Source organism: Drosophila virilis, chromosome 2, assembly GCF_030788295.1.
Source record: "Drosophila virilis strain 15010-1051.87 chromosome 2, Dvir_AGI_RSII-ME, whole genome shotgun sequence".
Taxonomy (NCBI): domain Eukaryota; kingdom Metazoa; phylum Arthropoda; class Insecta; order Diptera; family Drosophilidae; genus Drosophila; species Drosophila virilis.
In genome coordinates this window covers 28,097,390-28,121,791 of record NC_091544.1, presented here as the reverse complement: position 1 = coordinate 28,121,791, position 24,402 = coordinate 28,097,390, and the positions used below count along the sequence as shown (strand labels likewise).

Sequence of the window (24,402 nt, the reverse complement as noted above, 5' to 3'; positions counted from 1 at the left end):
CATTTAAAGTTCATGTAAACGTATATTTAAAATATCTTATATACGATTGATATACCCAACCAAAAACATTTATTTACGATGTTTATAATTATCCATAAATTGCATTTATTTCTTCCACAAAACGAATTTTATTTTGTATTTGTTTATGTTTTGTTGTTTTCATTGATTCTCGTTGAAATTTGTATGTAAGTTGTAAATATTTGAAAATTGTTTTGTTTTTCGTTTGTTTTTTTGTTGTTTGTTTTTGTTTTCCATATTATAAGGTAATGTATTTAATTAATTCTCATAATGCTTATGCTGTGTTGTGTGTTCACTTACAAACTAGAAATTTTAACTAATCGCTTCATAATCGAAACCATCGCAAACAATTATTAAAAATAGCCTAGAGAAGTTGCAACTACTACAAAATCAAATATATATATATATATATATATATATATATATATTCTAGAAACATCGAGATGGTAATTACGTTTAGGTATATTCATTCAATATGACAGTTGTGTTCGTTTACTTTCGATCTCTGATAGACAGTTTTGTCTGTTTGGTTTAAAATATACGAAATAATTATATAACATTTTTGAAAACGGTCTCCTGCAAATTGGTTGTGTACTATATATGTGTTTAGGGGTGTGTGTGTGTGTGTGTGTATTTGTGTGGCTTAGAATGTGCTCAAGCTTCGAAAACTCAAAAGAATAATGTTATTTATATAGGATTTGTTTGTTGCCTTTTACAAACGAGTTAAACATAAAAATATATGTATGTATAAATACATATATAGATAAGATAAGTAAATACAAATGATTAAAATTAATTGTGTTATTTAACTAAAATTGAGATGTTTTAATATTAGGGCGTAAAATTAAATGATGATAATAATGAATATTGCACTGAACTAGGCATGTCATTTCACTAATTGTAATTATGTTTATAACTAAACAAAAATTAAAGCAATTTGTTTTAAAATATTTGTGTTTAACGTGTGTGTGTGTATATATGTGCGTGTGGGTGTGTGCGTGTGTGATGGAAAGGAGCGGAGGGTGGGATCAAAGGGGCTGTTAACACTTTCACATTTAGCTAAGTCTCTTAAACCACATTCAAATGTACGATTAGTAAAATGTAATTAATATTATATTATGATAAATTGATTTCATCTTTGTTGTTGTTGTTTATCAAGAATTGGCATTCGCATATGTATACAATACGTATATGTATGTATATATATATATAGTTTCAATAGGTAATACTAGTTTGTTTTTGTTAACACACACGTACAACATACACACACCCACATACATGCACAGAGAAGAGCCATGAACAGCTAGCTAATTAATGAATTTAACTTTAGATAAGTCGATTAGTCGTTAGTATATTGATTTAAACCTCGACGGTAAATGGATCCCGCGAATGATGTATCTTCAGATGCTTATTGTGATTGGTCTTTGTCGTCGAGCTCTTGCCGCAGATGGTGCAGTGGAAGGGACGCTCGCCAGTGTGGATGCGCCGATGCTCGATCAGATAATAATGACGATGAAAAGACTTGTCGCACTGGTCGCAGGTGAACTTCTTGTTGCCATGATGCTCCCGTCGATGCCGCATATAATTGTATTTACGTATGAACTTGCAGCCGCAATACTCACAGGTGTACGGCTTGATCTGCTTATGGGCATTCATGTGGTTCTTGAAGTCCAGCTCGCGAACGAACGCCTTGGGGCAGTATTCGCACTTGAACGGTTTGGCCGTGCGATTCGCATGCACCCACGAATGTATCTTCAGATTCCATTTGGTTGAAAAGCTCTTGTTGCATATGGCGCAATCGTATTGCGGATCTGTCGAATGTGTTGCCATGTGCGCTTTGATGGAGGTCTTGGCAAAGATCTGCTTGCACATGGGACACTCCATCGGCTCGGCATAATCAAACTTATCCGAATGGGCCAGCCGAATGTGCCTACGCAGCGAATTGGCATGCACGAAACGATCGCAGCAATAAGGACAGCACTTGGGCTTCAAGTCGTGCGTCTCCTTGTGCCACAGGAAGCGCGCCTTGGAGGGCAACACCTCGCCACAATGGCACACGTACTCCTTCTTGCGCACCATCATTTTGGTGTGACGCTTGCGATGCTGTGTCAAGTTCGAATAACGCTTGAACTTTTTGCCTAATACCAAGAAGAATGGATGCTTAATTAATTATCCCTAATTGGTATCTACTTTTAACAACTTACCGCATATCTTGCACTTGAGAGGCGTCTGGCCCGTGTGCATGCGCATGTGCTCCACTAGCGCGCTACGCACCACAAACTTCTTGTCGCAGACATAACAGCCGAACTCCTTCCAGCCCAGATGCCTTTTCAAATGCAGTGAAAAGTTCTTCCAACGATAGAATTTCTTGCCACAGGTGAAACACTCAGCGGGATGCTCTGTCAAATGTGCATCGTACAGCTTTACTGAGGGAAAATCGGTGCGGCACACATAACAGAGGAATATGGATTTCTCCATGGCCTTTTGCTCCAGCTCGCTGAGATTGTTGCGCTCCTGGCCCAGCTTGGACTCATTGTAGGCAATGAGCATGCGATATAGAGCAGCCAGCTTGGCAGCTGGTGTGGTCATGGCTAATGGCGCTATGGCTGGCTTCTCGTCCAGCTCTGAGACATTGGCTGGTGGCTTCATGTCCGCATCGCGACCATTATCAGCGCTGGCATCTAGCAGGCCAGCATCCTTGACATCGGGCATATCCATTTGGCCAAGTAGCTGCTCCGATGAATCCTGTTTATCTTGGCAGTGTTCCTGCTTGATTTTCACAATGCCATCCTTGGAATCCTCATGCATAACATCGCCATTGCTTTGACCCACAGACTGCAGCAGGACTTGCTGCTGGAGCGGCTGTTGCTGCTCCTGATCCGGCGGCTGTGCAAGCATTGTGGCATCGATCTGCGGCTGCGTGCAGATGAGTCGTCGATTCTGGCGCACATAGTTGTGTTCGCCAATCATGTGCGCATTGCGCTCCTTCAGCTTCTCAAAGATGACCACACAGTGCGGACACTTGTAGATCTTGCGACGCGGTGGCTTTCGTTGCGCCATCGCTGCAGCGACGGCCTCCGCTTCGGCAGCAGCACGTGACGTCGAGGCTATTGGTGGACCAGCCAGCAAAGCCGATGACGACGAGGAAGCAGTGGGCTGTGCATCCAACAAATGATTGTGTCTATTTGAGCTCGGGGAGGTGTCTAGCTCGCCCGACTGCGCGTACTCCGAAGCGACAGCGTTGAAATCAAAACTGGAAAGTGAACAGAAAAGATTTTCAACAAATATAAAACTGTCCTGGCGTAGCCAAATACCCACCGCTTTGGCTCACGCTGCTGCTGTTGGCCACTGAGGTCCTGCGCCGGATAGGAATCGTGACGCCAATCGGCCAGCTGCTGATGATAGCCATCAGTGAACTGATTTCTAAAATAGCGCTGTGATATGTCGCCATACATCTGCAAAAGATACGAATAGTTCGGTAATGATAAGAACTATGTGGCTATGTTTGTTTGCGGTGTGCCTACCGATTGACTCCAGGAGTTCTCAATATCGCAGTTGCTTTCCTGCTCGGAGATTTCACCCTTGGCGGGCATTTTCTCATCGGTGCGTATGTTTAGGCCCAAGCCACTAACCAGGCTGCTCTCCGTGGCAGCGGCCGCAAATGATGAGGATGTTGTCGATGCGGATGCGGATACAGAAGGCAAATGGCTGCTGCTGTTGCTTAACTGTTCCCGCTTGCAGGTATCCAGATCCAAATACTTGACATCGCTATCAACGCCCGCCACACTGTTGCAGCAGTCAACGGCTGCGAGTGCGGCAATAAAATGGCTCGACTGCTCCACATGGCAGCTGTGCGAACTGCTTGCCTGTGGCTGCTGCTGTTGCTGCTGCGGCTGATACCAGCCAGCCAATGTGGATTGTTGCTTGCCCAAGCGAAACGTTGCATTCATGGAGCAATCCTGATCCATAACCGATGAATTGCTAGAGGAGGAGGCTAGAGTGGCGGCATTGGTGGCCTCGCTAGAGCCATGCTGTGGATGATGCTGCAATATCTGCTCCTGCTGCTCCTGCTCTTGATGTATGCCAAATTCTGCAAAGTGGGAAGCTGCCGCCGCACTTGCAGCTGCCGCTGCCGCTGCCGCTGCAGCTGCCGCTGTTGTTGCTGTTGCATTTTGATGGTAGAGAAAATTGAAATCTGTAAAGGCGGACGGCTGCTGCGACTGCTGCATGCTTTGCTGCGCCGGTTGCGATGGCGACTGGCGCTGCAACTGCTGCAATTGCTGCTGCTGCGAATTAGAGGCATAGGATGACGAGGAGGATATCACAATTTCATCCACCTCCAGATTGTTATCATCAGGCAGAATGTACTCGTCGCCCGGCTTGCTTGACTTCTTCGCGTTGCCGCTGCTGCCGCTGGCAAATACGGATCCCGCCGATGCAAAACTGGCCGCATTTACCACAAACGTGGTCTGGTTGCTGTTCCCCGCCAGCGGCAGTTGCTTCGAGTTGGCAAACTCCAGCAGCACGCGTGCATCATCATCGTTGACTGCAGAGTGTTTGCGCGCTTGCTGCTGTGCCGCATAGCTGGTAGTCAGATGCTTCTCTAGTATACTGCTGCCGCTTGTTGTTGCGACTGCCTCCACATTCTCGCTCTTCACCTGCACCAGCTCTGTGGACGCCTTTGATATGCTGGCTTGTTCGGCAGCGTTGTTCTCAGTCTTTTTTGTCGTTGCCGTCGCTGTGGCCTTTGGCTTGATGACTAATTTCTTGGGTCCACGCTGCTGCGCCGGAGCTGAAAAGCGTTGCGGCAGCAGCATCGTTGGCTCCACTTCCACTTTCATTGGCGGCGGCTGTGTGAGATCCTCGTTAGCAACGTTTGTGCCGCTGCCGCTGCTGGTGCTGGCGCTTGTGCTAGTGCTCGCTGCCATGCGTATGACGCTTGTGGTGCCGTGTCCACTGCTGCTGCTGTTGCTGCTGCTGCCACTGGCATGTTCAACGCTGGGCTTTTGCTCCACTGCAGCCTGCTCCATTGCAGCCTGTTCGGTGTCATAGTCGTCCATTGGCTCCTCCTTTTCCACCTTGACCAACGGTATGGGCGCCACGGCAGCAAACGGACGAGCTGCACCAATGCGCCCTGAAGCCACAATGTTCCCCACCAAATCCAAATACTCGTTCATGTTGAGCGGCACATCGCTGAGCACCGTCACGCGATTCTTTTTGGACTTTGTGGAGCCGCTGGGCGTCGAATTGGCACTGCCAGAAGAGGTGGGGGAGGGGGACGTGGTGGCAACAGCACCAGCAGCTGCTCCACTGCTCGTCGAAGGCGCCGTGCTAAGTTGAGCTGGCGAAGAGGACGCAAGCGACAGCTGCATCTGCGTCTGCTGCTGCTGCTGCTGCTGCTGCTCTGCATGATGTTCACTTTCGGCACAGCTGCTGCCTAAACTCATGAAGTCGTCCTCATCTTCCGGCTGATGCTTGCTGGCGCGTTTGTGTTTTCTGCCATTTGCTTTTGTTTTGCGTGACTTTTTCGTTGTAGTCTTGGGTGCAACTCGGCTGCGGCTATCCTCGTGCTCGTCGTCGCCATCCTCTACATGGTCTTCCACCTTCATGTGATCCTCATCATCGCTGTTCCAGCTAAAAAACAGAAATTCACACTTTAATAGCAGCCCTAAAGGTATCCCGCATAGATCCGCACAAACAATAGTAAATTATACATTTTGAAATGGTTTGGCTCGAATGTTTTCTTTTCGAGTAGTTCTTTTGAAAAACTAAATGAAACCTGTTTCCTGAACTGAACCTTAAGGCGATGCATTAGCTTGAGCCGTAAACCGTAAACCGTAAACCCGTAAGCTTTCATCAGCTTAATATGAAAGCCGTTAGGCAAGAGTAAGGAGTGTATGTGTGAATGCCTTACCCCTTGTCATCCTCGTCCTCCTCTTCGTCGTCGTCATCGTCGTGCATGTGCAGCACGCTGGGTGGCGACTGATAGATGCGCTCAATCACGGAGAACTCGCCGTCATCCTTCTCGACGCACTCCACAATGTGCTTGGGCGTCTCCTGGACAATAAAGTCGCCATTCTCTCGCTCTAGATAGTGGGCCACTGGTGACTCGGCATAGCGCAGCACAGACGCACTGGAGGTAACGGGCGAGGCGCAGGCGGCCTGCGCGGCGGCATTTAAGAGCGCACCGAAAGGTGAATTGCTCGTTTGGCGACAGCTGCTGGCGCGTCCGACGGAGGTGGATGATATCAAAGTCGCAGAGGAGCTGGCGCAGTTGGCACCTGGATAGCTGCCGGCTGCAAGAGATTGTTGGTGCTGTTGCGCATGTTGCAGTCTTGACAATGACGAAGACGACGACGACGACGACGACGACGTTGACGGAATCGTGAGCTGTGGCGCTGGTGGAGGCGGTGGATTCAAGAAGATATCCGTATGGACTTTGCCATGTTTGCCACTCGGTGGTGCAAGGTTAACGCTGTGTTGTACGCTCATGTGTTGTTGTTGTTGTTGCTGTTGTTGTGTCTGTTGCTGTTGTTGTTGTTGTTTGTTTTGGTTGTGCTGAGATCGAATTTGACTGATGGCGGCGCCATAGGCGGGTGGTGGCTTCTGATGCGACTGCGTTGACGTCGCCTGCTGTGCAAAAAGCTGCATGAGACGATTCAAAATATTAAACTACGTTCATTGGCATGCAAATCTAATGGTGGGTCACTTACCTGCAGTGGCGGCGGCGGCGGTGGAAGCGCTGCTGCATAGGTGTACTTCATGGCCGACTGCTGTTGCTGCTGCTGATGGTGGGCAAAGTGCTGTTGGCTGGCCAGATACTGATGCTGCTGTTGTGGCGCTTGCGGTATTAACAGCGTGGTGGCACCACGTGCAAACCCGTGCAGCGTCGCCTGCTGCGGCTGCGGCTGCTGCTCATAGCGATAGTCGGAATAAATGGCGCTCATGCTGCTAGTGGTGGGTGCATTGGATGTGTTGGCTGGCGCCTCAGTCGTGGGTGGCGCGCTTTTAACTGCCTTAATCGGTGGATTGCTCAATTTGTTGCTATTGTTGGTGCTGCTGCTAGGCAAGGCAGCTTTGGGTGCTGTTGATTTAGATGCTGTTGATGTTGTTGGCGCAGGAGCTGCGTCTAGCACAACTGGTTTCACATCAGCCGCTGTCGTCGTTGATGATAATGATGATGATGATGATGATGATGATGAGGATGAGCTAGATGCAGCGCCGCCATCCATTGCCGTGGCGGTGCCGGAGAGGACAGCTGCAGCCAAGGCGCTGCCCATGCCATTGTTGCCAGCTATGGTCATTTGCACCAGAGCCTTGATGACCTGCTCCTTGGGATGTGTCTCCAAATGATCGGAGAGATTCATGCCCGCATGCAGATACAGCGTGCACACGGGGCACTGCACACAGTCCACCATGATGACGATTTTCTGCTAACTCGCCCGCTGGTTAATCAAACTACGTACAGCTGCTGTACACTCTGACGCTCTCTCTCTCTCTCTCTCTCTCGCTCTCTCTCGCTCTCTCGATATCAGTTTAAAGTCATAAAACGGTGACTTGTGCTGCTGTTTTTCGTGTGGCGGCCATTTTGCTCAATCCTTGAGCGGCGCTGCAAGTGAACAGAAAAATATTTGTACGTGGTTCGCAGATACATAATACATACATACATATACATAGATATATTTCTGTGCTGAAAAACGAAACTCTATAATAATTCCCGTAAGCTGATACCGATATCCAACTGATATGGCAACGCAAAGAATGCACTGCACCGCTCAAACCCCGGATCGTTGCGACCTAATCAGCGGAAACGTGCAATATATTTATGCACTGGCAAGCAAGAGCGAAAGCTTTCGCAATGGCTGAGAGAGATAGAGCACAGCATAAAAAAGTCAATGCCAAGTGAGAAAAATGGCTAAACAAAGGACGTATGCGGCAGGCAGTAAAATCAAAACAACAAATAAACAGCAATATATATACAAATGCACATGTATTTTAGTACCCATTATGCAGCTAAGCATGTATGCGTGTGCATGGGAACGGGAAACGGGGAACGCGAAACGGGAGGCAACAACAGCATCGGTTAAAGCTTCATCCGCCTTTGAACTGCTTGCCGCTGTAGTTGCAGTAGAGGAAAGGAGCGCAAAGTGCAAATGGAATGGAATGGAATGCCCAGTTGGGCCAACAACAACTTTTGGAACAGCTTTTTCTGTGCATTCAACTTGTGTGTTATACGCAACACTACGAGGACGATGAGCACACGGCAACATCGCGATAATGATGAGTTATTTGCAGGGCATGAGCAATAATTGCAATGAATCAGCGAATACTGTGACTGCGGAATGAACAAAATATCACTGAATGTGAGTTTCAAATGATTTATTGATTGAGAATTCATGATTCTCAATTGCATAAATCGATTTTGTTGTCATTATATGGACAGAGATTTTGACTAATCAACAGGATTATTAATTCAAACGATAAAAACCAGCTCAAACCTTTATATATAATGTTTACAATAAAATTCTCTAAGCTGGTATTCGCTTATCAATATTATTGTTATAAATCGTTGCATATATGCATATGCATTGCTTAGTTTCAGCTTTACAAAATGAAGAAAAATTGTATTTCACATTTTTTAAACACCGTACACATAAATCCCATTTGTGCAAAAATTCCAGCTGTCAGAATAAACAGCTGCTCAGTATAAACAAACCTAATTTTCTGGCATGCTTTACAAAGCACAAATGATTTTTCACTGTGTATAAGCTCGTTATCGATCAATTTGAGTTAATTAACTATTTTGAATGCTGGGATATTTATTTGAATGTACAAATTTCCTACTCTGATCTGAGAATATCGATATTCGTCACAAGTACTCAATTCTACATTTGTATATAGGCATGTGTGTGTGTGTGTGTATCAAGTGCGCTCTAGCGCTGCATTGTTGTAGAACACTGGCAATGCTGCTGGAAATGGTCAGCTTTTTTGCGTAGTTTTTTTATGCACATCCACAACGACAAATTGTTGTATTTTATTTTTGCTAATATTTTTGTTGTATCTGCTATATTGGTACAAAGCGTACAAGGGTTGTGTTGTGCTGGGACCGCACAGAAATAAAAGCAGCAGCAAATGTATACGTCTGTTGCTATTGATTTTTCCTTCGAGAGAAGCTTACAATGCAAAACGATGAACAAGTCGCATAAAAATCAAAAGTGCGTGCGAGTGAGCACATACATACATACAGCACATAACATCGATACTTTTGATGAGTACATACATTACAAAATAAAAAAACTCAAACAATAATTGCCACCTTCTTTCTACCTACCTTCGCTGCTGCTGGAGCTGCTTTGCAGATGTGTGTGTGTCTGTATGATCTTGCGTAGGATTGCGAACTGCGGGTTGCGGGCAGCTATCCGAGCGTTGTCTTCTGTTGGGTTGATTTTCCACACACGCACAACGCACTATCGTTGGCTACACTTGCACACACACACACACACGCACACGTACGAAAGGTAGACACAATTTCAGAGTATTTCCGCTTTGTATTTCTTAAATTTTCTCGGTTCTCTTTTGAATTCATTCAAGGAGAGACGTTAGACACACACACACACCCGCACTTGACGCTTTTGTACACATCGAGAACACTGTTTAATGAGCACTAATTGTAAATGAATTGCAATTGCATTTGTATGATATATGCGTTCAATAAAAACTTTTATAAACAGGCGGCGTCAATATCGATCGTAATGCGTGTATGTTTGTGTGTTTGTTGAGGGCAAGGGCAAGTTTTCTTCGATGAACGCAAGGGGATGGGGCAGTAGTATCCTTGAAGAGTTGGGCACCTGCAGCTGTTATTATATATGTCTTGTATTGTATGTAATTGCTAAGTTGCGGTCTGCGGCTCCTTGGTCTTGGTCTGGTCGTCGCCTCTTCGCCTCGTTCAATGACACAGAAATCTTTCTTCTCGTCTTTTGCTTTGTGCGCTCCTTCTTCAATATACAACTGAGCTTTTATATATATGCTGCGAATGCGAGTGCGAGGCCATTGCTGCGTTTATCTCCATGTGTGTGCGTGTGTGTGCTACACACAAAGTAAATTTTCAATCACGTATTTCATGCACTTTGTATAGATTTTCTTAGGGGCATTTATGCAAAACTGATGCACGCCTTTGTTAGCTACAATTTGGTGATATTTGTAGTGATTTAAATTCACTTCGCACTATTTAATAGCCATCATTTCGATTTCACCTTGCGACAAAATGAAAAATTACAACACCAGGCGTTAGAGTGTTGTAAAACTTATGATGGCATCGTTTCAACATTTGCCAACACTTTGGCTCACGAAGCAACTCTGTGTGGCTGCATCATAGGGAAATTTTGTTGACGACTGTGGCGACTAGCATTTAGAATAGATTTAACTATTTTATTGTTTTTACCAGCGAAAGACAAATAAGTAATAACAAAATGGCAGACAAAGCACAAGAGCAGAGTATTATGGACAAATCCATGAGGTCCGTGTTTGTGGGAAACATACCCTATGAAGCCACTGAGGAGAAGCTTAAGGAAATTTTCAGTGAAGTCGGCCCGGTTCTATCGCTAAAGTAAGTCCAACGGCATTTGTGGGCCATGTGGATAATGTGTAATGTCTCACTGTGTGCCTTTTTTAGACTAGTGTTTGATCGCGAAAGCGGCAAGCCCAAGGGCTTTGGATTTTGTGAATACAAGGATCAGGAGACTGCGTTAAGTGCTATGCGCAATCTCAATGGCTATGAAATTGGCGGGCGAACTCTGCGTGTCGACAATGCTTGTACAGAAAAATCGCGCATGGAGATGCAACAGTTACTCCAGGGGCCGCAAGTGGAGAATCCGTATGGCGAACCCTGCGACCCGGATGATGCACCCGAGCTAATTACCAAAACAGTTGCGTCCCTGCCGCCGGAGCAGATGTACGAGCTTATGAAGCAAATGAAACTGTGCATTGTGAGCAATCCGTCAGAGGCTCGGCAAATGCTCATGCTGAATCCGCAATTGGCCTATGCGCTGCTTCAAGCCATGGTGGTAATGCGAATCGTCGATCCGCAGCAGGCGCTAGGCATGCTCTTTAAGGCCAACCAAATGCCGCCTGTTTTGGGTGGTAATCCGCATGCCAATTCTGTAGCCATGCCCATGGGGTCAGCGCCGCAGCAGCAGCAGCAACCCCCGCCTCAACAGCAGCCTCCTACACAGTCGGCTGTTGGGGGCGCTGGACCGATGCAGCCCATGCCCGTGCCCGGCCCGAACTTTAATAATATGCATACGAATGACATTGATTTGCGCATGGTGCCCGGTGGTCCGGTCAACATGGATCCGCGTATGATTGCGCGCAATATGGACCAGGATATGCGACAGGTGCCTGGTACTCTGCCCAATCCAGTGCCACCGCCACTCATGGATCCACGCACTCGCGCCCAAATGCAACCACAGCCGCAACAGGGCCCGCCTGCCGCACCCATTCCATACCCAAGCGATCCGCGACAACGTCCAATGGATCCGCGTCTCCGTGGCGCCATGCCGCCCGTTCCAGTACAGCAGCAACAGCCGCCTCCGCAGGTGCAGCCTGTGACGCAGCAGCAGCAGTCGGCGGCACTGCAACTGCAAAGTCGCCTGGGCGCACACGGCGTTTTGCCATCGGATGCGTCTGACCAGGAGAAGGCCGCATTGATTATGCAGGTGCTGCAATTATCTGACGATCAAATTGCCCAGCTGCCACCTGAGCAACGTGCCAGCATTCTGGTGCTCAAGGAGCAGATAGCAAAGACCAGAACTGCACGCTAAATAAATAAAGCTCGAGTTTTAACATTATAATATTTGAATTGGAAACTTATAATTAAAGATTAATAAAGAGGATTCACATGCAGCTTGAAATTGGCTCGGTTTCGCAACATCAATAAGCAGACACCAATGTTTGGTGTAGCTTCTGCACGGTGGTATTTAGCATTTGCCTCAGCACCTCATCCTCGGCACATTGCACCGTCTGTAATAGGTGAAAGTGTGAGAGAGTATGAAGAGCAGCACAGATTCCCAGCTCTGAACATTTCTTACCAATGTATCTAGATTAATTTCAGCATGCTTGCCACTGACTATAACCGGCAGCAGATCACCCTTGAACATCTTGGGCACACAGCTGTCGCCGAAGGTGTCCTGTAGCGTCTCAATGAGGCATTCGCGGAATCGAGATTCCTCCGATTTGGTTTGCTTGGTGGCACCCTTGATATTTGTGCCGCCCAGCTCGGACTGCATGAGGCAGGCTAGCACTGCGTCCGCATAGACATCGTTCACATGCGTTGCATGCCATTCCATGACAATGATCTTCTGCTCCACAGTCAATTCGACGCAATTGAAAACGCGCAGCTTGCGCTCCGGCTCGACAACCTCTACGCAACCAGCTCCAATGCGATCCAGCAGGAGTTGGAGTGTGGCCAGGGAACTAGTCCAGGGAATCGATTGACGCTGCGTGACCACAGACATGCTCATGTCCGTGTACTCTGAATAAAGTGGAATTAGAGGAAGCTAAGCACAAAGCAACTACACGATCAAGGGATAATACTTACTGCCAAGATCGGAGGGTGCCAGCAAATGGTACTTGAAATCGCGCTTGACCAGCACGCCAGAGAGTTTGCTGCCCACCTCCGGTTTCTTAGCCGCCAGATGGCCCATCACCTTGGCCGTTTTCTCGCCACGGAAATAGAGATCGACGGCGTGCGTATTGCGGGGATTATAGAATTTGATGTCCGTGCTGGCGTCTGCTTCATATTCACGCTGCAGCGCCAGCTTCAGGCGAGACATTTCATTTTGTTCGCCGTGGACGAGCACCACGTGATTGGGTCGCAACATGCGTATAAATTCGCTAGTCTGTTGGTAATCTGTGTGCGCCGAGAAGGATATGTAGTCAACGGACATGTTTAGCGGCAGTTTTTGGCCAGAAAGCGTTGTAATCTCCTCCGGCTCGGACAATATGGTTTTGGCCAGTGTGCCCTCCACACAGTAACCGGCTATAATGACGCCATTCTTGGGATCTGTGCACCAGCTCTCGAAGAGCTCACGCGAAAGGCCCGACTGCATCATACCCGGCGAGGCCATGATCACACAAGGTCCAATATCATCAAAGTGATCGATGCCCTTCAGGTTGGAAATGTGACGAAAGACAAATGGATTGTTCACGGCAATCTGGCGACGTATGCGATCGTTCATGGCATTGATATATGTCTGGTAGACGGCCATGCACTTCTTGGCCAGCGAGGAGGCATAGTAGATGGGTATCTCGTGCAAATCGGGATTCTGTGACCAGAACTCATCCAATATCAACAGCAGCTCCTGAGCTCGACCCAAGGCAAACACCGGAATGAGGCAGCGGCCGCCCTGCATCACAATCTTCTGCACCAGCGATGTGAAGCGACTCTCACGATCTTCGCGCTTTTCGTGTATGTGTGTGCCGTAGGTAGATTCGGTAATCAGTACATCGGGTTTCTTGGGCGGCACCTCGGCGGCCATCAAATGACGATCCTCCTGTCGCGAAAAGTCGCCCGTATACAGAATTTTGATGCCTGCGATTTCAATCATAAACATAGCTGCGCCGAGCACATGACCAGCGTTATAGGCGCAAAAGCGCACGCCCATTACATCGCGCTCCTCGTGAAAATTGATTGTCTCGATTTTCTCCATGGAAGCCTCCAGATCAGCTTCCGTATAGAGCATTTGCTCTGTGGATATATTGCTGATTTTAATATAATCTGAGAGCATCCAGCGGTAAATGGCTTTGGTGGCGTGTGTCATAAAGCAGCGTCCACGAAAGCTGGTCTTCATGAGGAACCAGGGCAGAGCGCCGCAGTGATCCAAGTGGAAACTAAAACAATAAGCGTGCAAATAAACATTTTATGCTGGCCAAAACAAACACAAGTTCCTACGCACTGGGATATAAACAGCAAATCAATTTCGTCAGCTTCTATCAAGTCCACATAGGGCAGCGCATCCATGCCGGACAGACCGGGATGTATGCCACAGTCCAGCATTATCTTTTTGCCCTTGAACTCCAGCATGATGCAGGAGCGCCCCACTTCCTGGCCAGCTCCGCTGCAAGAGAACATTTAATGTCGTCGGGCATTTGAAACAGTTGTTAGCTACTTACAGTGGCTTAATTTGCAGCAGATCGCTCTCCTCATCAGGCACGCGTGTGTCACTATTTGTTTGGGCCTGCGACATTGTGTTTTTATTTATCAAAATTAGGAGCTCATAAATTTGGCGTTTTGCCGGCAATAGAAACGCGTTCAATTAGTGAACATATGACGGGCATAATAATCGATATTGAACTATCGATAACAGTTTGGAAAACACTTTAAAATACTTGACCATATGTGCTTCTAATGTTGTCTTTTTTATTTTGTTCTCTTTCTTATGAACAAAAATAAATTGTTTAATTAAACCAGTTTTTAGAGCTTAGAGCAACAAGCAATTGCAGCTAACGGTATGCATGCCTTTAATTCGTGAATGAAAAATACCATATGACCTGTTAATGCAGCCCTGGCATCAGATCTAGCTGCGTTTCATTGTTGTGCCTGCAAGTAAAAATAATATTGTAATCAAATGCAAATGGTTGGCTCCAGCTATGACGGTAAATATTTGTATTAACATACTTACACGCTTAGATCCGCTGATACCATCTATCGATATGCTACATGCCCAGTGCTACGCAAGCAGGCGCGCACCCTGGAAAATGAAATTGACCTCAAACTTGTGGCGTTCAGCAAAATTGGAGCTGGCAGCGGCGGCCTCAGCAGCGGCAACAGCAGCGCTGCTGACACATCACCTCTGCTGGGCGAGCATGTATTCGACTCGCTGTCTGGCGAAATAGAGCAAATGCTCGAAAAGGTAAATCGGAGCACAGTTTTATCGAGCTTATAGCCTTAAACCCAAATTGTGTGCACCTGCAGTTGTCGACGCTCAACGAGTCCATGTCGGAGCTGCCGGCAACGGGAAGTGCGGCTATGCACACGCTGCAGCGGCACAGGGAAATACTCCAGGGCTACAGGCAGGAGTTTAACAAGATTTGCGCCAATCACACCATGCGCATCGAGCGCGAGGAGCTGCTACGCGGCTCTGGGCTAGCCACAAGTGGGAGTCCATCGATATCTGGACTGAGTCGTCGTGAGATGTATATGAAGGAGAGCGGTCACTTGAGCAGCTCCAGTAACATGGTCAACGATCAGATAAACATTGCCATCGAGACGCGAGACAACCTGCATGCACAGCGACAGGCCTTTAAGCGTCTGCAGACGCGATTCAACGACATTTCCAATCGTTTTCCATTGATATCAAGGTGAGGCAATAAATATGATTAAATTGTGTAGGGAACTTATCAAAGATTTTTCATATTCTCTTGCAGTCTGATACAGCGCATTAATATCAAGAAACGACGAGATTCACTTATTCTGGGCGCGGTCATAGGCTTCTGTGTCATCCTTCTGCTGATCTATGCTTTTAATTAGGTCTCGATACATTTCTGACAATTTCGATTATTTCTCTATATTTTCCCTTTTGGTATATGTATGTGTATAATCAACTTGTGATAGCAATAAAATTTAATATTTAAGTAGATGCAAGTCCATAAATAAACCAAATACTGTAAAACTTTCGGTCGAGCGGAAATGAAGAGTCTAACAAGATAACTTGTTACAATTTAAATGTTGACGATTCGTTAAATTGAGTACAATCGATAAGTGTGTTATCGAAACGGTTTGCTGACTCGACAACTCTGGCGCAACAGCTGCTGCCTGCGATGTGATAACAATTCAGATTACATTCACACGGCTTACAAATTTCCAATTTTTTTTTTTTTTCAATTAAATACTGTATAAACAACTATAATTATAAACTAAAGGGCAAACGATGTCGGTGATGCCCAACATTGATCCCAAAGCCGGCGAGGCCGCCAAGCCGCGCGTCTTAGACCCCGCCGAGTTAGACAGAATGGCCATGCATTTCGTGGGCAACCTGAACAGGTATCGTGAGAATATTGTAATACCCAAAAGTAATGGGCCGGTCCAAATTAAAACAAACGAGGAGAAGCTCATTGAAACAGCGGTGGAAAGTTGCGCCTTCAAAAGCGCCATGGCCTGTGTTATGGGTAAGTCTAGACAAAACATTTTGCCGCACAAACATTTTACATGTGTTCATTCTTGCAGGCTACGGCTTAGGCGCAGCCTTGGGCCTGTTCAGCGCCTCCGTGAATCCAAACATGGCCGATCCATTCGCAAATGAAAAGAAACAGACGGCGCGCGAAGTATTCCGCGAGATGCGCTCCACAACGCATTCGTATGCCAAGAACTTTGCCCTCATTGGCGCCGTATTCTCCATTGTCGAGTGCACCATAGAAAGTGTAAGTGATTGTGCCTATCAATTGTACCATTGTTTATCTAACTGATGTCTCTTTTGGCCAGAAACGCGGCGTCACCGACTGGCGCAACGGCACCTATGCGGGCGGCATTACGGGCGGCCTGATTGGCCTGCGAGCGGGCATTAAGGCCGGCATCATTGGCGGCCTGGGCTTTGCGGCGTTCTCCTCGGCGATTGATTACTATATGCATATGAGATAGGTGCACTAAAAGTGTGTGTGTGTGTGTGTCTAGCTCGTATAAATGTTTGTTCTTAATTACAAATCTATTCGTTTTTAATGCACGCTTCAAAGTTGCCGCAAAGGTTGCAGCACGCACCGGAAACGCTTGCAAAAGATCGTTTAACGAGCCAATCACGACGAGCATTTCCGCTGGCCATAACTGCATTTGGTGGCAGCTACATAGCTACATAGAGGAGACAGCTGCCACACATAAATATTAAGGCAATGGCATAAACAATGTGCCACAGACTCAAATTCGGCCAACGACCGGTTTTGGGTGCTCGTCGATTGTGTCGAAATGGCTGGGAGGGAGGGAGGAGGGTACGGGTGGCAAGGGCAGTGCCAGTCGTATCCAGCTTGTGGGAACGGCCAGCGATATCCAGCTTAAGGCAGCATGGACAGAGAATGCCCGAGCTGCTGCTGCTGCTGCTGCTGCCTCTACGATTTCCAGTTTCAGTTGAATCTGAGCAACAGGCAGGTAAAGATCGCAGTCGCTGCGTTTTCGCTTTCGGTTTCTGTTACGTGCGCGAGTTTGATTTAAGAGCAGAACGAGGATGAACCTCGGCGGCAGCTGCAAAAGTGCAACAGCAAAAGAAACGAAACGAAACGAGTTTCAGGTTGCAAGTTGAAAGGCGACGCGTGGAACGTTGTCTGCGGTTTCTAAGCGTGTGCACAACCAATATATTATAGTATGAAATAATTGAAATTCAAGAAAACACAAATATCGATGACTCAGCAGAGGGATCTGTTCTGTTCTGTTGTGTTTATGCAACCAATTGCCACACAGCAGCGTCCACAAACATTTATTTGTTTTTCTTATTTACTGTGGAGCTCACATTGCCGCCATTTGGTATTTGTTGTTGGCATCAATTTGCATGTTCTTCGAACAGCTCAATTTGCCTCATTGTATCACACACACACACACACACACACACACGCATACATAGACGTTGGCGCAAAGTTCAATGAAACGTAGTGACACATGCTTGTTGCCTTTGCAATTGGCCCCTCGAATCTAATTGGAACGGCCTGGCGGCAGTCGCCAGTCGGCATTTCTTTAATATTTCCTGTGCCTGCCATTGTTTTTTTTTTTATTTTTTTTTCAAACGGCAGAGATCGCAGCTGAGTCAACTGTGTTGAGACGCATATTTGTTGGCTTGGCACAATTTGTTATCTTATCATTGTCACTACATATGCACATATATAGGACTCTATATTTCAAATTGGACAAAAGCAAAACAAAAACTCGTAGCTGCTGTTGAGCGCATCAATATTAACGACCTTGCAACAGAACAAAACAGTCTGCTCGTGACTCAAATGCAATTCACTTTTACTTAAGACACACTGTACTTACATTTAATGCGGCTTAGTCGAGAGCGAAAGTATGTGCTTGTTGTGTGTGTGTGTGTGTGAGAGAGAGAGAGAGAGTGCTGCTCTCAGCTGATATCTAATCAAAACAAATAATGCCTCAACCCACGGCCCGCGGCTTGAATCATTCACGTTAGTTCCAATTCGACTTCGAAAAGCGTTCGTGGGTAACTGTTCATTTCGCAGCGCAGCCAAATTCGAATAAGAAACACAACTGCAATTCGGAGAAGTGCATGTAATTAAATACTTAAAGTGTTTTGTGCATTCGATTGCAATTGATCAAAGAAATATCAACACAGACATACAAAATATATTAATATATCAATATAAAACTACGTGTACAGCATGAAGTGCAAGCTTTTGCTGCTGGTGAGTGGAAAAAAATATATAATCTATCTAGCTACAAATTTCGAACTGTTTTCTTATCTTATCTGAAATTGTTTTCTCTGGGGTCAGCTATGAAGCACCTAAATATACAGTTAAAATTCTGTGCATATGTACATATATATATATATATATATATATATAGTATATTTTTTCTATTTAGGGAAACCTTTTTATGGTAGAACTATTTCGAAAAGGAAATTTCAATAAGTAACTTTGTTGGAAATTCAAGAAAGTTGTGGTTTATTATTATATGAATTGATGATAATTATATTTTAGGGGAATGCATAAATGTGTATCCAAAAGTAAGAAAGTAGCGCATGGATAACTTCTAACTAAATCGATGGATACGCTTTCTTATAAAAAATAATTATATATGTTTTACGTGGACTTTCGAATTTTGAAATTAAATATAAATTGTATGAATATAAACATATATAAATAAAATATAAATATATAAAGCAATATTTAAATAAAATTTTAAAAAATTCTGAAAAGCCATTTTCAAAAGAGTTTCAAAAGTATTTTGTTCAAAATTTTCGCTAGAAATTTAAACAGGATTTAAACGAATACGATAAAGAATTTCCTTAAAATAAAAATTTTGATTTTATGAATATCAAAATACGATATAGAATTTCCTAAACATACGATAAAGACTACGCATAGCAATACGATAAAGAATTTGTTAAAAATTTTAATTTCAATTTCATGTATCAGATGACGAGATATCCCCTAAGGAACTTCAATTGTAATTTCCAGATAAAATGAATAAATTTTAATCTTAAATAAAAAAAAACAGAGTATCTTTTAGGCGATTACTCCCAGTTGCAAAGATTACAGAAATGATGTAAGAGCTGAAATAAGTAAACTATTGAATAATAGGTTTCATTTCAAGATTCTCATTGACAGCTTGTTGGACCAAGTAGCCAATTAATAGCTGCTATTAAAGATAGAACAATCCATTATTTATAATATATATAATCTATGCAATGCCACTTGATATATTGCAGCTGCTTAGCATGGCAGCACTGCTGCTCAGCCTGGGAGTTGCCCAGCACGAGGATATACCCTATCAGGCTGTGGCTAACATCTGCGAGACATGCACCTGCCTGAGTGCCCAGGACAACAACCATCGCCTGCACCAGACGCTCAATTGTGCGATGAAGAATTTCGGGCATATACTGGCGCGCTGGCCACCGGAGTTTGGCAGCCAGCATGCGGGCATGGAGATTGTCGCCTCGTATTCGGGCAACAAGATTCGGCTGCTGCAGCAGCTGCCGGCGACAAATGCAACGCTGACCTTTTCGTGCCGCCACTGTGGCATGCAGCAGCTCCAGGAGCCGCTCTTTATGGACGTGCCCAATGTGGAGGGTCTGTACCTTAGCTGGAATGAGATCGCAGATGATGCACTGCACCCGGCACTGTTTCGCGGCCCTTTCAATGCGACCAGATATGAGCCCATTGCACTGAAGGATCTTGATCTCAGCCACAATCGCATATCCCGCCTGGATCGCAAGCTCTTCGAGCATACGCCACAGTTGCGCAAGCTGGCGCTGGCCCATAATCGACTCAGTGTGCTGGATGCGGCCACCACAGCGTCCCTGGCGTCGATCACAAATCTGGAGCGCTTGGATCTGTCGCACAACGGTCTGTTGACGCTGCCCGCCGAGCTCTTTGCACACCACAGCAATCTCTACCAGCTGGACATTTCTGGCAATGAGTTTGCTGTGGTGCCAGCCAGCATACAGCAGCTGGGCAAGAGTTTGCTGCACTTGAATCTGGCGGGCAATCCTCTGGCCAAAATTGACGCACACAGCTTTCAGCAGCTGGACGCACTGCGTCGCCTGAACATCAGTGAAATAGCCATGCTGCGCAGCATTGAGCTGGGCGCCTTGCAGCTGCCTGCCTTGGAGCAGCTGGACTGTGCACGCAATCCCAAGCTGGAGCGCCTGGAGCTGTCGGATCTGCGGCATAGCCGCAATCTGACACAGCTGGACATCTCACAGAATGCCCTGACCACGCTCACGCTGAACGTGAGCGGCAACGCAACTCAAGCGAGCTGGCCGCGCCTGCGCAGCCTGGCCATTGCCGGCAATCCCTGGTACTGCAGCTGCGAGCTGCTGCAGGCGCTGGAGCATGCCGGTGCACCGCAGGTGCTGCTCCAGCCAGCCAGTGCTGTGGCCCGCTGCGATACGCCCTATCTGCTGGCCGGTCTGCCGCTGACCAATTTGACGGCGGACCAAATCTGCAATATGGTCATACCCAAAAAGTATCGCGCCGTCGAGGATGATCCGCCACGATTTCTGCGTCGTCGCTATATCATACTCACTGTCATCATTGCCAGCGTTGTGGTTGTCGCCGGCCTGATCATTGGCTTCATTGTGGTCTGCGTGCGACGCCGTCTCAAGGGCAACGACTACGGCGTCCAGCCCATACGCTACACCAGTGTGCGCGGCAGCAATCTGTCCGCCTTCTCGCAGCTGCAGCCGGCTTCGGTTACCAGCAAATTCAATAATGCTGCCGCCAATGCAGGCACCACAACGGGTGCACCCAATGCCTGAGCGGGCGGCCTCCTTGTTTTTGTCCACTCCCACCCCCCTTTTTTTTTACGCCTGCTGCACGTACCATGAGCCAAAGATGTCCACGAAAGTGTTGCAGCCACTACGAAAACAAAGACTTTGCGTGCATGTTTATGCTGTATACATATATATATATATATATATGCAGACATATATATACATACATATATAGACATATGCATATTTAAATCGGAACTCCCCTGAAGGAGTCCTGCCACCATATCCCTAGTGTCTAGTGTTGCCATCGCTGTTTGTATTGTACTTAAGTTTCGATAGCTTTTAATTACTGTGAAATAAAATGCATTTATATAAATATTGCAGAGATATTTTTACTTACTTCTCTTACAAAGATATTTGTATTTTTATTGTTTAATGTTTTTCAACCATTTTAAATATATTGTATATTTTTTTAATCCAGTTTTGAGTCCATAGAAATCCTTAGTCCAACAAAAAGTCTAGCATCTGAGATTTATTTCTCCATATAAACAAATAAACACAATAAATACTGTGATCGCGTTTAAGAAGTTGGTGCTTCTTTTTTGAGAATTTCATATTCACATGTTTTTATACATAAAAATTGAAAAACTCCTACTAAGCATAGAAAACTAAAGCTTCCAGAAATTACAATTTATGAATATGAATTCCCTCTAAAAATAGCGCGAGCGAGCTCTATATCATCAAAGCCTCTAGATCACACGATCACAGTTTATACAATATGAATTGATGTTGGTTTTGTATCAGCAAAATCCCAAATATTTTGAGATTCGACAATTATTTACTGTAGGACTTGAGCATACTAGAACTTAGTACAATATTCTGTAAATTGGTTTATTAATTTGAAGTGACTTTGGATGTAAAGGGGGAGTAGAAAACAATAATAGAAATCGAAACGATCAGAAGTTAATAAGAAACTATTGTGGAAGGCGCTTTCGACGCAGCTGGGCCGCTTATCTCATACATTATAAAGATGAAATGATAAACATTGAGATAATGTGACTAACACTAGCTAATTGGGTCTAGCACTCGCTTTCCAACAGCTCCTCCTCCATAGCAGCTGTTGGCCGGGCCAGCTGTTCGTTTGATTTTTGGAGCAGCAGCTGATGCATCTGTGGATTCAGCTGGAACAGATTGACGGCTTCTTTTTGGGCGAGAAATTGTCGCATTTCGGCAAAATTATCGCGTTCTTTAATCTGCTTGCTGCGCGCATCAGCTGCCTCATCCGCTGAGTCAGAGTCAGAGTCGCTGGCATCGTCATCGCTGTGCCTTGTGGCATTTGTAAGGCGATTGTCCTGTGGCTGTTCTAGCTGCTCCGCTTTGCCAAACAGCGCATCCACATTGATGCCCTTGGCGGTGAGCACTTCGCGTTCCTTTTCCAGCATAACACGGCGTATGGGATCTATGCGATCCTTGAGCTGCCTGAGCACAGGCTTGAATTTGCTCTTGGTGATGCGCTTCTCGAAATTGAGCAGCTCCTTTTCGGGTGTGGAATATGGTGCTTTATGGTCGTTCTCGTACTGCCGCGCATCCAGCTCATCGTACATATATGCATAGAAGTCATCGCACTTTTGCGGCTCGCCGGGATTCTGCGAGAACTCGACACGTAAAATGCTGTCCGGAAACTCTTGCTCCTTGGTTGGCGACTTATTTTTACCGGGCTCATCGATGCCCAACCCTAATTTGCTATTCAGAAACTTGTTGTAGACCAGCATCAGGCGCTGGAAATCATCACAACAAACGGCCAAAGCATTCTCAATGCCACGCATATTGTGCGCCACGGCCACCAACTGGTCCGCATTGTTTCTGTTGGCTGCCTCGGCTGCTGTCAGCTGCTGTAGCGTGACATCCAGTGCCTGGCACTCGCCGGCCACGGCCACCATGCAGGCGCTAAGCTTCAGGGATGAATGCTGCAGTACAAAAATGGGACCGCTTGGTTGTTGTTGGATTTTGGTCGCGTGCAGTTGGGCGAGCTCCAGTTTCTTTTTGTTTTGCATGGCCAGCGACAGATTATGGAAATGCTGCTCTTCCTCCTGAACCAGCTGTCGCATCAGTTTGTCTATTTTCACGAGATCTTCGCTCAGCTGCGAAATGGATGGACGCGTCATAATGGTGAGCGCCAGACGCAGCAAATACTGCGACTGCACATAGGCGAATATGTTGTGAAAGTCCTGCAGCATGCAAGAGATTAGTAGGGCATAAAAATGGTAATACACAAACGCACCTTAATGTGCTTCGGGCTGTAGTCCGTGACATTGTTCTTAAAGTATTCACATTCGCGCAGCTCCTCCATGGGCGCATAGTAGGGTCCATATTTGGCTGGTAGGGGATAATCAACTTCCAGTTTTCGTGTGGCATCGTACAGTATTTCGGTAACCTCCTTAGCCGCTGTTATGCAGTCCCAGGCGCGCTCTATTTGACGTGATCTGCGCGGATAGCCAAGTTAAGGACATTCGTCTTCTTGTATTATTGATGCACTTACTCAATTAACTCTGCCTGTTTCATAATGATAATTTCTTGAAAGTAGGTCATGTTGCGTCTAATGCAATTGCCAAATTCATCAATGGTCTTCACCAGCTCCTCTAGTTTGCGCTCAACAATTTTGTTGCGGCACACAAAGACGCTCTTGACGGCATATAGGGCGCCAAAGGTGCTCGTCAGCAGGACGGAGGGCATCAGCGACAGTCGCAGACCACGCGGCGTTACCAGGTGCTGCAGGACGGTGCCGCTCAACAGTAGGCAGGCATTCCGCGTGGTCAGCAACTGCCGGCCGGGCGCCGCTGCCTGATGCTGTTGCATGCACTGCTCAAGCGCCTCGACATGATCAACCAGCAGACGTTTCGAATAGAGTATCCGCTGCAGCAGACGATCTGTTATGGCCTATACGAGTGTAGCGCATCGTTAGAGGTGTTTGTCTATATTTATATTTTCGAGACGGCTCTCACCTGTTTCTGCTTCAGCTCATTGACCAGTTGAGGTCGCTCGAAACATGCCTGTGCGCGGTTTGAGTGGTTACACTGATTAGTCATATAACATTAAGTTTTTTCTGTGTGTGTGTGTGTGGCTTACCGTTAACCTATCCATTATTATTTATTTTAAATTTATTTTACACTGCAATTCAATGTTTTATTGCATTGGCTGTTGACAATATTTACGTTGCGAAAAGAACCGAGCTGATATCTCGCTCTAACATATAGCATTTTCCATGCGCTAATCAAAACAAACGTAAACGCAAGATGAGTACGTAGGCGCGATACTGCGTAACGTAAGCGCAAGACTGAGGGGCTTATCGACACATTAAAACGATAAATAGGATTTAAATGCAAGAACCGGTAAATTTTGAACTAAACATTCCAGACTGAAATGAATTAAATTTTGGATATATTTGAATACATTAAGCAAGTTT

At 46.0% G+C, this 24,402-nt stretch overlaps 7 protein-coding genes across 10 annotated transcripts; 4 read left to right on the top strand and 3 right to left on the bottom strand.

Annotated features, from left to right (window-relative positions):
* Positions 1-81: 81 nt before the first annotated feature.
* On the bottom strand, positions 82-10,313 carry LOC6632585 (uncharacterized). Its single transcript, XM_032433630.2, has 7 exons — positions 9,350-10,313; positions 6,732-7,627; positions 5,933-6,663; positions 3,543-5,652; positions 3,337-3,473; positions 2,223-3,271; positions 82-2,156 (listed from the first exon to the last, which is right to left on the bottom strand). The coding sequence occupies exons 2-7, from the start codon at positions 7,434-7,436 to the stop codon at positions 1,378-1,380; spliced, it is 5,511 nt and encodes a 1,836-aa protein (XP_032289521.1). The 5' UTR covers positions 7,437-7,627; positions 9,350-10,313; the 3' UTR covers positions 82-1,377.
* Positions 10,314-10,358: 45 nt separating this feature from the next.
* Positions 10,359-11,919, top strand: CstF64 (cleavage stimulation factor subunit 2 CstF64). Its single transcript, XM_002056188.4, has 2 exons — positions 10,359-10,624; positions 10,691-11,919. Exons 1-2 carry the CDS (start codon positions 10,488-10,490, stop codon positions 11,835-11,837), a joined length of 1,284 nt encoding a protein of 427 aa, XP_002056224.1. The 5' UTR covers positions 10,359-10,487; the 3' UTR covers positions 11,838-11,919.
* Cpsf73 (cleavage and polyadenylation specificity factor 73) lies at positions 11,849-14,344 on the bottom strand. The gene is made up of 5 exons (XM_002056187.4): positions 14,188-14,344; positions 13,971-14,132; positions 12,614-13,905; positions 12,105-12,547; positions 11,849-12,036 (listed from the first exon to the last, which is right to left on the bottom strand). Exons 1-5 carry the CDS (start codon positions 14,259-14,261, stop codon positions 11,947-11,949), a joined length of 2,061 nt encoding a protein of 686 aa, XP_002056223.1. The 5' UTR covers positions 14,262-14,344; the 3' UTR covers positions 11,849-11,946.
* Positions 14,345-14,414: 70 nt separating this feature from the next.
* On the top strand, positions 14,415-15,651 carry Gos28 (golgi SNAP receptor complex member Gos28). 2 transcript variants are annotated; one of them, XM_015170384.3, is made up of 5 exons: positions 14,415-14,523; positions 14,578-14,670; positions 14,743-14,927; positions 14,990-15,375; positions 15,442-15,651. In XM_015170384.3, the coding sequence occupies exons 2-5, from the start codon at positions 14,643-14,645 to the stop codon at positions 15,542-15,544; spliced, it is 702 nt and encodes a 233-aa protein (XP_015025870.1). In that variant the 5' UTR covers positions 14,415-14,523; positions 14,578-14,642; the 3' UTR covers positions 15,545-15,651. The 2 variants fall into 2 exon arrangements, with proteins under 2 accessions (XP_015025870.1, XP_002056222.2); XM_002056186.4 differs by having other exon boundaries at positions 14,442-14,670.
* Positions 15,652-15,839: 188 nt separating this feature from the next.
* LOC6632609 (mitochondrial import inner membrane translocase subunit Tim22) lies at positions 15,840-16,714 on the top strand. The gene is made up of 3 exons (XM_002056185.4): positions 15,840-16,182; positions 16,241-16,434; positions 16,496-16,714. The coding sequence occupies exons 1-3, from the start codon at positions 15,945-15,947 to the stop codon at positions 16,649-16,651; spliced, it is 588 nt and encodes a 195-aa protein (XP_002056221.1). The 5' UTR covers positions 15,840-15,944; the 3' UTR covers positions 16,652-16,714.
* A 414-nt stretch (positions 16,715-17,128) lies between these two features.
* On the top strand, positions 17,129-21,317 carry LOC6632608 (leucine-rich repeat neuronal protein 1). 3 transcript variants are annotated; one of them, XM_032433632.2, is made up of 3 exons: positions 17,129-17,360; positions 18,226-18,408; positions 19,434-21,317. In XM_032433632.2, exons 2-3 carry the CDS (start codon positions 18,385-18,387, stop codon positions 20,982-20,984), a joined length of 1,575 nt encoding a protein of 524 aa, XP_032289523.1. In that variant the 5' UTR covers positions 17,129-17,360; positions 18,226-18,384; the 3' UTR covers positions 20,985-21,317. The 3 variants fall into 3 exon arrangements, with proteins under 3 accessions (XP_032289523.1, XP_002056220.1, XP_032289522.1); XM_002056184.4 differs by having other exon boundaries at positions 18,177-18,408; XM_032433631.2 differs by lacking the exon at positions 17,129-17,360 and having other exon boundaries at positions 17,380-18,408.
* Positions 21,318-21,816: 499 nt separating this feature from the next.
* Positions 21,817-24,379, bottom strand: dind (diamond). Its single transcript, XM_002056183.4, has 5 exons — positions 24,066-24,379; positions 23,942-23,989; positions 23,479-23,876; positions 23,221-23,422; positions 21,817-23,167 (listed from the first exon to the last, which is right to left on the bottom strand). The coding sequence occupies exons 1-5, from the start codon at positions 24,078-24,080 to the stop codon at positions 22,019-22,021; spliced, it is 1,812 nt and encodes a 603-aa protein (XP_002056219.1). The 5' UTR covers positions 24,081-24,379; the 3' UTR covers positions 21,817-22,018.
* Positions 24,380-24,402: the final 23 nt, after the last annotated feature.

Excerpts from the sequence above, each read along its gene's own strand:
- Gos28 (XM_015170384.3), top strand. The coding sequence starts at position 14,643 with ATGCAAATGGTTGGCTCCAGCTATGACG. Across the intron at positions 14,928-14,989 it reads TAGAGCAAATGCTCGAAAAG|TTGTCGACGCTCAACGAGTC; the intron begins GTAAATCGGAGC and ends GTGCACCTGCAG. Across the intron at positions 15,376-15,441 it reads CGTTTTCCATTGATATCAAG|TCTGATACAGCGCATTAATA; the intron begins GTGAGGCAATAA and ends ATTCTCTTGCAG.
- dind (XM_002056183.4), bottom strand. Across the intron at positions 23,877-23,941 it reads ATGAGCTGAAGCAGAAACAG|GCCATAACAGATCGTCTGCT; the intron begins GTGAGAGCCGTC and ends ACACTCGTATAG. Across the intron at positions 23,168-23,220 it reads ACAGCCCGAAGCACATTAAG|GACTTTCACAACATATTCGC; the intron begins GTGCGTTTGTGT and ends TGCATGCTGCAG.
- LOC6632608 (XM_032433632.2), top strand. The coding sequence starts at position 18,385 with ATGAAGTGCAAGCTTTTGCTGCTG. Across the intron at positions 18,409-19,433 it reads AGTGCAAGCTTTTGCTGCTG|CTGCTTAGCATGGCAGCACT; the intron begins GTGAGTGGAAAA and ends GATATATTGCAG.
- Cpsf73 (XM_002056187.4), bottom strand. The coding sequence starts at position 14,261 with ATGTCGCAGGCCCAAACAAATAGTGACACACGCGTGCCTGATGAGGAG. Across the intron at positions 12,548-12,613 it reads GGCACCCTCCGATCTTGGCA|AGTACACGGACATGAGCATG; the intron begins GTAAGTATTATC and ends CACTTTATTCAG. Across the intron at positions 12,037-12,104 it reads AAATTAATCTAGATACATTG|ACGGTGCAATGTGCCGAGGA; the intron begins GTAAGAAATGTT and ends CACCTATTACAG.
- CstF64 (XM_002056188.4), top strand. The coding sequence starts at position 10,488 with ATGGCAGACAAAGCACAAGAGCAGAGTATTATGGACAAATCCATGAGG. Across the intron at positions 10,625-10,690 it reads GGCCCGGTTCTATCGCTAAA|ACTAGTGTTTGATCGCGAAA; the intron begins GTAAGTCCAACG and ends TGCCTTTTTTAG.
- LOC6632585 (XM_032433630.2), bottom strand. The coding sequence starts at position 7,436 with ATGGTGGACTGTGTGCAGTGCCCCGTGTGCACGCTGTATCTGCATGCG. Across the intron at positions 6,664-6,731 it reads CGCCGCCGCCGCCACTGCAG|CTTTTTGCACAGCAGGCGAC; the intron begins GTAAGTGACCCA and ends CGTCTCATGCAG. Across the intron at positions 5,653-5,932 it reads GAGGACGAGGATGACAAGGG|CTGGAACAGCGATGATGAGG; the intron begins GTAAGGCATTCA and ends TCTGTTTTTTAG.
- LOC6632609 (XM_002056185.4), top strand. The coding sequence starts at position 15,945 with ATGTCGGTGATGCCCAACATTGATCCCAAAGCCGGCGAGGCCGCCAAG. Across the intron at positions 16,183-16,240 it reads CGCCATGGCCTGTGTTATGG|GCTACGGCTTAGGCGCAGCC; the intron begins GTAAGTCTAGAC and ends TCATTCTTGCAG. Across the intron at positions 16,435-16,495 it reads TCGAGTGCACCATAGAAAGT|AAACGCGGCGTCACCGACTG; the intron begins GTAAGTGATTGT and ends TCTTTTGGCCAG.